Source organism: Gordionus sp. m RMFG-2023, chromosome 4, assembly GCF_954871325.1.
Source record: "Gordionus sp. m RMFG-2023 chromosome 4, tfGorSpeb1-WG-v2, whole genome shotgun sequence".
NCBI classification, from domain to species: domain Eukaryota; kingdom Metazoa; phylum Nematomorpha; class Gordioida; order Chordodea; family Parachordodidae; genus Gordionus; species Gordionus sp. m RMFG-2023.
The window spans coordinates 27,991,405-28,001,650 of record NC_088778.1 but is presented as its reverse complement, the minus strand read 5'-3'; the positions used below and the strand labels follow the sequence as shown (position 1 = coordinate 28,001,650).

The 10,246-nt window shown below is 23.7% G+C and overlaps 1 protein-coding gene across 1 annotated transcript; it reads right to left on the bottom strand.

Annotated features, from left to right (window-relative positions):
• Positions 1-4,580: 4,580 nt before the first annotated feature.
• Positions 4,581-9,340, bottom strand: LOC135929033 (ELAV-like protein 3). The gene is made up of 6 exons (XM_065465524.1): positions 9,038-9,340; positions 8,890-8,993; positions 8,696-8,849; positions 8,370-8,610; positions 5,143-5,408; positions 4,581-5,025 (listed from the first exon to the last, which is right to left on the bottom strand). Exons 1-6 carry the CDS (start codon positions 9,246-9,248, stop codon positions 4,904-4,906), a joined length of 1,098 nt encoding a protein of 365 aa, XP_065321596.1. The 5' UTR covers positions 9,249-9,340; the 3' UTR covers positions 4,581-4,903.
• Positions 9,341-10,246: the final 906 nt, after the last annotated feature.

Here is a 10,246-nt window from a genome sequence, read left to right as displayed (position 1 = left end):
CCCTTACCCCTAGCCTTCTCCCTTATTTGCCCCCATCACTTCCTTTAAATAATTGTACGAATTTTAAATTTTAGAAAAAATCATTTTAAAATATCTTTAATAAAAAAAGATATATTAATTTAAAAATATCTTAAATAAAAAATTAACCAATAAGAAAATAAACCAATCATAAAAAAATAACATAAAAACAATAGTTTTCATAAAAAAATTACATAAAAAAAATCGCATAAAAAAATAACAAAAAATCGCATAAAAAAATAACATTAAAAAATAACAAAAATAATTGCCCCTGAAAAGGTACCCTAACCTAATTTTCAATATCTAAAAAATTATATATTTTAAGAAAAAAGTTTTACTTCATTACCATAAAAGGAGATTTTAATTTGTTTATAAAAAAAAGTTTGTTTTTAATTGTAGAAAAAGTTTTTTTAATTGAAGAAAAAAGTTGATTTATTTTATAAAAAGTTATACCAGAAAAAGGCTTTTTATTTTTTAAGTTCGTAAGAAAAAATTTTTAACCCGCCCGCCTTCCCGTTCTTAAAAAATTTTTACCCAAGGAGACCCCACCAATACAGACCTCTAAGATACACTCTCCTGCAATGATTATAATAATGTAATTGAACAATAATAAATAAAATAATTATCATTGAAATGAGTACAATATTACCTTATTATATATTTAAACGTGATACGTTGTAAAGTTATAATCGTTTGTTTTTTTATAAAATTTTATCTTGTTTACATTCTTTTTTATAAATGAATATATTTTAATAAATCAAGATGTTATTTTATTTCGAAAAAATATAAAAAATAATAAGCGGATAATTAAGCTTTTTTAGCAAATTTTTTATATATTTCTCCCGCAAAATACCAAATTTCTCCCGAATTTGAAAATTTTGACCTGGCAACCCTGGGTAGGACCGTTCTGAAAACAAACCTGGTTAACAATATATATTTTCCATAATTTTGAAATAATAAATAATTTTCAAAATATCTTTACTTGTTTAAATTTTAAAAAAGTTTAAAAATATTACATATGACAATTGTCAGTTTTCTATGTTATATATAAAAAAAATCAAAAAAGTTCAAAAATAACGATTATGATAATTGTCACTTTCCTGAGGTACATCTTCACTGAAATTTTAATTTAACATGTTAATAATATCTATTTTTACCCATTTGTCTTAAAAAAATTCCAAAAAGTTAAAAAAAATAACGATTGACAATTGTTACTTTCCTATTGTATATCTTCACTGAAATTTTAATTGATCTTGCTCAAAAATCTTCAAAGAAGATCTTTTGTACAACTCTGATATTTTTATTCATGTATAACCTATGTTACATGATAAATAAAATAATAAACAAAAGCGAATAAATTTATATTTTTAATATTTATAAAGTGAAATCCTTTAAATAGGAAACCTTTCGGGCTTCGGGAAACAAAATTGTTTTTTTAAGGGATGTATTCGGCATTTCGTGTTTATATAATATTTTTAGTTAATTCATGATTTATTAAAATGGTCAAGATCATACATACAATATTCAAAAGATCCTCTTATAGATGAACAATTGAAAGCTGTCATAGGTCACCGAATTAGATGTGGTATGGGTTTAGACAATGACAAAAAATTAAAAATAGAAAAATTAATGATAATGATATCTGAAATGAATCCGATGTGACTATCTATTTAATGTAAAATATCACCATCACCTAATTATAGTGATGATAAGTTAATATAAAACATAGCAATTTAAAAATAAATGATCAATCTTTGAAACTATATAAAAATGTATAGGGTGAAAAATCTTTATGGATTATAAAGATGCCTTGCATATTGTAATTTACAATTGTTTTTTTTTACTTAGATTGCATATCTTTATGAAATATAAATTTTATTCTTTCTCAATGGTAACTTATTTCCTTATTTATGGGCTGTGGTTCTTATTACATATTAACTGAGCATAAAATTTAATGCTTGAATCTTTAATCAAAATATATATTTAACAAATTTAAAATATATATTCTATATATTTATAATATCTCACTATAAAAATTTATTTAAAATAAATAAAATTCAATCGAATATGACAGATGAATAAAAAAAAGATAACCAAAAACCAATGGTAATTTGGCTAACATAATCTTACCAAAAGATGTATGAAAATAATGTAAACACATTTCATTTATCTAAAAAAAATATAATTAATATAAACAATGTTAATAAAGATAAATAATATATAAATAAATGTCTTATCTAGATTACATAAACAATGATATTTTTCATAAAAAACAATTATAATTAAGTGTATGGGACAAATTTGATTTCCATAATTTTGGATACTTAGATGGCTAGACAAATTATTTGAAGATCTTAATTTTTAGACTTTGTGGAAGAGAACGTTTGAGAAAGTGAAATTGACATTAGCCTCAGACATAAGGAGAGGGCGCACTAGGGATTAAAAAGATAATATAACAATAGCGATAATGAACCCAAGAGTAAAAAAAACAAAATTCAATGAAAATAGATTAAAATAAAGACAATATCAAATCTACAGCTAAGACAAAAGATAAGAATGATTATAAATATTCTAGTATAGTTAGTTTTATAAGGATAATAATAAAATGTGATATGAAGAAAATGTTATCCATCAACCTTGAAATTCTTCAATATGATTCTAAAAATGTCAATCTATCAAAATCAAAATGCTTAAGATTTTCAGAAAGTTATTTCAAAAAGAAGGGAAAGTTTTTAAAAAGACTATTGAAAAATTAGCAATTAAAAGGGTTAAAATTAAGTTTCAAAACTTATAAATTAAATATTTAAGTTAAAAATATTTTAAATAAAAATACGATTAAAAAAATATTAAAAATAAAATATAAAGTTAAAACAAAATAAAATGAACCCAATAAGACCAAATGATGATAATAATAACGAATCTTATAAAAGTGTTGACAGTGAAAGATATAAATATTAAACAACGATAATAACAGAACAGCTTCTGAACCTTTTATCTTTTTGAAATAATGGATTTCTAAAATGACAAAGTTGAAAAGGTCAATTAGGAAGTTTGATAGATTAAATTTCTCGATTCGGAAAAATATTATCTTTTTTTGATTGGAAGAAGAATAATCTACAATATTTTTTAAAAATAGACCAAATGAAAATGTTATTATTGAGATGCAATAAAAAATAAATAAATTATATATATGTTGAAATTTTAGTCAAATGAAATTCTTAGATACTCTTCTAAGAAAATTTGCAATTTCAAAAATTAATGGTTATTATATCTGCGTCAAATTTTTTTTGTTAATTAACAGTAACGCGTTTCTCTTATTGCAAAGAACGCTAACGATAAAAAGATAGACAAGACACGATATTTAAATTTTTTTTATTGCCTTTAACCTAATTTTCTAATTTTTTTTTATCACAAACCATATCAAAATTCGCCTATAAAATATAAATTTGTTTACGTTGTCAATATTGTTTTTTATTTTGTTTTTATAATTTAATATATAATCTATAACCATATCAAAAATAGGTATAACCAGAATCATACCAAAGATTGTACTCTCGAGTAAGCCTTTCCAACAACATAACTGATACTTTGCCAGTTGCGATAAAAAAAACTATAAAATAATGGTGAAAAATATAAAAACAATATTTAAAATTGAAAAAAAAAAATTATTTAAAAAAATTAAATATATTATAATATAATATTAAAATATTGTTAGAACAACCTTAAGTGAATCTCAAATTCAAATTATGGTTGATGCAAACAATTTTTTTTGACAAAAAATATGAAATAAAAATCTATAATTGGATTATGATGAATATTTAAAAAAATATTTTTCTTTAAAAAAAATGAAAAAATTATATTAAATATTTTTTTTGTTTTTTTTTCTTCAAAATATAAAAAAAATTAAAGGAAAAAATCATTGAAAATCCAAAAAAATAAAAGTGTAATGGGGGTGCAAAAAAAATTAAATCAATGAATAAAATAAATTTCTGAAATCCAAGGAATATTATAATAAAAAAGAAAAAAAATGATATCATAAAAATGTAAAAGAAAAAATTTTTAAAATACAATCCAAATCAAATTATTTATTTTTTAAAAAAATGATATATTTTGTAATTATAAAGTATAACGTAAAAAGCTTTCAAATCTTAAATGAAGAAATTAAAAATAAAACTCAAATATAAAATTGGTTAACAAACTATAACCTTTTGAACATAAATGGAACTTAGGCTTTTTATTAGAAAAAATTCTTGACAAATCGAATCCAATTAAAATCTTATCCAGATTAACTACAGTCTGGTTGCCCTCTTTTCTATTAACTATACAATCTCCAAGGAAATATGGCTTAAATTTCTATTCCTAATATCATAATTTATTTGTCAGATACATCCATACGCAATTATATAAATATAATTTTAAATATTTAGTCTATTTACATATTTTATATAAAATTTAATTTTTTTTTATCTTATATAAAAAATTCTAAAATCTTTTTTGTTTAAATTAATATATTTATTATATATTATATAGGATATATTTTAAGTCTCATGTCAGCGAAACCAAAGGTAATACGTTGTTCTGATATTTTTTTTTTATCAAAAATCATTTTTCAAGATGTTTTGAGGTTCCTTATATCAAAAATATTTGTATAAAAAATTGAGGGAATATTATATAGTATTAAAGTGGACCTAATAAAATTTTATATATCATATAATATCAAAAAAAAAGATGAGTTCACTAAAAAGAAAGCAGGCCAATGAAAATGTTCGGAAAATAAATTGTAAAACGTGAAATTGGCTAGACAATATTGTTACAATTATGTTCGCGACATTATACAAAAGTTTTGCTTCAATAGTGGATTATCGTTTGTAGAGGAGATAGTGGGTCAGGCTCGTTTGTTCGTTTTAAATGAAACCTGTAGAACCCTGTTTCCCAAAGCATACCCATTGAGCGTTTGGATGGACATAAGGGCCTCGTCAAAGTTGGGCATGTTAATGAACCCAAAACCTGTAAATAAGTTAATATTTTTGGACAAAATTTATTCACAATTTATGATTATAGGTTATAAAATATTTTATAACCCCCATTTTATATCATACTTAAAATAAATTAGTGTAAGTATACCTTTGCACTTGTGGGTCTGGGAGTCTCGAATGACTTTGACTGAGGTAACAGCTCCAAATGGGCCAAAGAGTTGCCACAGAGTGCTATCCTCGGTTTCGGGTGGGAGATTATAAGCGAAAACGCACCAATTTTGCGGGCATTGAGGACCAGGTCCGCCTGGACCACCTCCAGATGGCCCACCAGGAATTAATGGATTGGAGAGCAAGGCTGCTGCTGTGTTATTTGGGTCAGCACCAGGGCCCATGGGGGAGTAGCGAAACATGGAGCTGTAAAAAATTTATTGTGATAAAAGCTGTATTTGTCTGAAACCATAAATCAAAACCAATATTACAATTATATTATATTTTATACAATTAAGATTATCAATTATATCCAACTAAATAATATTAGTATGCTCTACCAGCCCTTATACAGCTGTTATGTCTAAGGTTTTTATTATAGTATAAAGGTTTAATAATGTTCAACCTAACTAACAAAAAAAACTACCAAAAATTTTTACTCACTAAGGTTAACAAGTATTTAATTAACTTCCTCTGATGAACATTTTGAATACATAGAAGTGTTCCTCATCAATTTAACTTAAAAATAGAGTAACAGAGGGTAATGATATAATGTAATTTTTTAAAGATAAATTTTATAATAAGCCTCCTCTAAAAAGTTAATGACTAAATAAAAGACAACATACAAATAATGGTTCAATAATAATTAAATAAGATTTTTTTGCATATGCAATTATTCTTCAAGTATATTTAACCAACCCATATTGCTAACACCTTTTAAACCTATTCACCTTGGTCCACAAAATTAGTTTTGGAAAAATATTAGCCCTAAAAAGAAAAAATCTATGTTAGAGCTTAAAAAAGATACATCAATTAGAAACAGGAAATAAAAGCTTCAGTGCTGTTAAAAATCTAGAAACCTGAACTCTACTTTTAAAATTTATAAGAAATAGAACCAGAACCTATTGAACCAATTATAATATTCACATATTTTTAAAAGTTGCTAAATAATCCAACTAATTAGTTTTGGAAAAATATTGGCCCTAAAAAGAAAAAATCTATGCTGGAGCTTTAAAAAGATACACCAATTAGAAACAGGAAATAAAAGCTTCAGTGCTATTAAAAATCTAGAAACCTGAACCCCACTTTTAAAATTTATAAGAAATAGAACCAGAACCTACTTGAACCAATTATAATATTCACATATTTATAAGTTACTAAATAATCCAACTAATTATAACTTTAAGAAAATAGTTAAAGGCATCTTGGTTTTAATAATTTTAAATTTGCTATAAATATTAAGTCCAATGTTATAAATCATATATCATTTTATAGCACTTAAAATTTCCTTTAGAAAATACCAAGATTATTTTGAGAAAGCCTTAATTTAAAATGATTAAACTCACCAAATATGTTTATTACTAATATAAAATATTTAGGTAAAAATATATCAAAAAGAAAATTTATTATAATTTTTTAAAAATAACATATAATTTATTTTCTTATTCCTAAAATTATAAATCTAAATAATATTTAAATTCTTAATTCCATTAACATTTTAAATTAAATATTAAAGAATTTCATAGTTTTTATATTCCTAAAACTATAAAGGTTAAATAAAATTTAAATTCTTATTTTCACCATAAATATTTAATTATAGTAATAAACATATTTGGCCAGTTTCGTCATTTCTAATCGGCCCTTCACCAGATAATTTTCTTTGTATTACCTGAAATATAAAAGACTGAAAATATTTTTAAAATGATTTTGTTATTTTTTCAAGGACGATTTTGAGAACTATATTTGTGACTTTGGACTAAAAAATTGAGTAATTTGAGATTTGTTAACACAAGAAAAGGCTCTCATTGGACTTTGATAGCCCATACTCTGGGTTTAATTGAGCTAGAGCATTAGATTATGATTTCTTTTATACAAAGTATAGATACTATATAACCAATATGCAAGCCAGAAATCGCAATATTTCAGTAGATAGAATTATCAATTTAATTTTTTGTATCTGCAAAAAGAATAGGATTTCAGGATAATGAATGAATCATATTCACCCAATGTGAATATTGCCCATATTTAAAATGATATTAACTTTTTAATAAAAATCACAAAATGCACTTAATCATTGATTGAAAGATGAAGTTATTTAAATATCAGATTGGTATTGGATCAGTAAAATTTTTGTGAATTGGCACAATACTAGATGTATTTATATTAACTCAGTGCTTCCTTCAATGGTGGGAGTAAGCAAGGTTTCATTAAATTTGTGAGTAGATACACATAAGTGAAGAAATTATATAAAATTACCCACCCCCTTAAGAGAATTTTTAAAAAATTATAAGTTGTGCTATTATAAATTTATGAAATAGATCATGGCAAATCAAATTCAAACAAGTGTCTAAACTAAAAATATCAACCAAAAAAATGTTTTTAGTATATCAATGTCTTTATATCATAATACTAAATATATTTTGTTTCAGAAGCGTGAGGAGCTATTGTGATAAATCAAAAATAAAAGTAAATGAATGTTTATAGAACAGGATTATTTTAAATAAAAATGGTAAAACTTGTAATCTTGCAAGTGTTTATATAATAAAAAAAACATATTTATAGTTCAGTGTTGAGCATCAATGGAGTAGTGATGGGTGTGGCAGAAATGAGAGAAAAAAATGGAAAATCAAAATAGATATAATAAAAACTTGAAATTAGTTGGGTATGAAGAGGAACACTACTAAAATATGTGCCCCCAAAAACTAGGCGCTCCCTATCAAAGAAGCTTAATTTAAATTATATTAATACAGAATTGTATTTAGCTTCATAAGATGGGTTAAAAAATGTTTTTTTATTTAAAAAAAATGGAAATATAGTAAAATTTTTTGAAAAATTTAGTCAAAAAAGAAGAAATTAAGTGTTTTTTCTAAATCTCAATAAGTTATAAATAATTTATAAACTTAGTATTAACATTTTTGATTCCTTTTATTAAGTTATATGATTCTGTGTTAAATTAATTTATAAAATAGGTATTGATACTTATTTTTTTCATATATTTAAAAACTAAACAAAATATTATAAAATATTATGTTTTGGCAAATAAACATTCAATTATTTATTATCCCTCACGTTTTTTACACCAATAATATGATGAGCATATTGCACAAATTATAGATGCCTTTGAATGAGGTTTATACATTATAAGATATAAAAATATATAATAGTTACCTAAATCTACCAGGAGTTGAGTGAATAGGGCCTTGCATTCTATTTCGGTTGAGGCTGTTAATGTTTGTGGCTAAGGATTGTATTTGTTGGGCTCCCTTGGAACCTTGAGCAGGATTATTTGCAAATTTAACAGTGAGGGGGGAAGTAGCACTATCAGGTATACAACCATTTAATTTTTGTATCGATTTTTCTGCTTCATTTCTTTGATCAAAACGTACAAACCCAACACCTTTTGATAAACCTTATTTTTTTATTTATATATCTCTTGTTTTGCATTTAAAATTTTATAGATAAAAACATGAGTTTATATGAAATATTTTTCTTACCAGACATATTATCACAAAGAATACGTGATGTAATTATTTTCCCAAATTCTGAGAATAGATTTTCTAATTCTGGTTGACTCCAATGTTTTGGAAGCCCAGCAACATATAAATTTGCACCTTTGATAAATTCACTACTAGGTCTAGCAAATGAAACCTATAAATATATAATATTTTGTGCAAATAATAAAGCTTACCTTGATAGTTTTGTTTTGTAATTTTAAACTATTTAAAGTATTTATTGCCTTTTCAGCGTTAGCTTCTTTTGTATAATTAACAAAGCCATATCCTAAGCTTTGCCCTAGTTTATCATATATATATATATAATAGACAAGATAATATTACCTGTTGCTTTATCTTTTATCAATTTACATGAATCAACTTCACCTACACTTTGAAATAATGATTTCATCTCTTCTTGGGTCATCGTTTGTGGTAAATAATTAACTATTAGATTTGTTTTTGCATGAGCATCTAGATCAAAAGAACCTCCATTGTGATATGATTGCGATGATTGGGAATTATTAGAAGATACGTTTACGCCAGGAGAATCCATAATAAACTAACGAATTTGAAAAATATATTTAGAATACAATTTTTAGAATTTAAAATTAGAATTCTACTATCGAACGGAAATCAATAAACTCACGTTATCATTAAAACAAAAAGTTTTTTTTAGAAAATTAAATTAATATATATCCACGAGAAAAAATATTTTAATAATTATTCTTAAATCAAATAGTTTTGGTTAGGGGGATGCATTTACTATTCTTAGTTATTTTACAAATATGCCTAAAATTGTGAGAAATTAATTGAATAATTTATTGTCTACTAGCTGATACTATTTTTTCTAATCTTGACTGTATATTATTTTTTTAGATTTAATTAATGCATTTATGTTTACAAATTATACGTCTTAATATATTATCGATTAGCAAAAGTAATAGTAACTTTAGAACTGGAGTTTTTATATAACAACCAATCACTATTCCCAAAGTTATATATTTTTTTTAACTAGTATTCGAAACAGTAAAATACTCTTTTTTTTATAAGGTATTTAAGAAATATCCTAATTTCTATTAACTATCCCTAAAGATAAGTCTGTTAGAAAGAAGCAAAAAAATGGATGAAAATCTTAAATGAAAAAAAAATAATCATAAGTAAATAAAATAAATAAAAGTACTATGGAAAAAGTCTATATTATTAAAAATAAACAATGGCAACAAAATATACTATCTTTTGGTGTAATCGGATTTTATATTATTATTATTTTTATATCTGACAAAATAATTATTTAAAAGTAAGTTGAAATAAAAATTTTTAATACATTTAAAACCAGATAAGGTTTGGCATTGAAGAAATTTATTTTTTCGCCAAATTTTTTGCAAATATGAGACTAAATTTTGATTATTTATCATATGTAAGCTGATTTTGTGTTGTAAAATCTAATTTATATTCTATGGATAATAGATATTAAATTTTTGTATAATTATGCGATTACTAAACTAATCCGCTTATACTAACTAAACTATAAACGCACTATTCAATCTTTAA

Excerpts from the sequence above, each read along its gene's own strand:
- LOC135929033 (XM_065465524.1), bottom strand. The coding sequence starts at position 9,248 with ATGGATTCTCCTGGCGTAAACGTATCTTCTAATAATTCCCAATCATCG. Across the intron at positions 8,611-8,695 it reads TCTTTGTGATAATATGTCTG|GTTTATCAAAAGGTGTTGGG; the intron begins GTAAGAAAAATA and ends TAAAAAAATAAG. Across the intron at positions 5,026-5,142 it reads CCAGACCCACAAGTGCAAAG|GTTTTGGGTTCATTAACATG; the intron begins GTATACTTACAC and ends ACTTATTTACAG.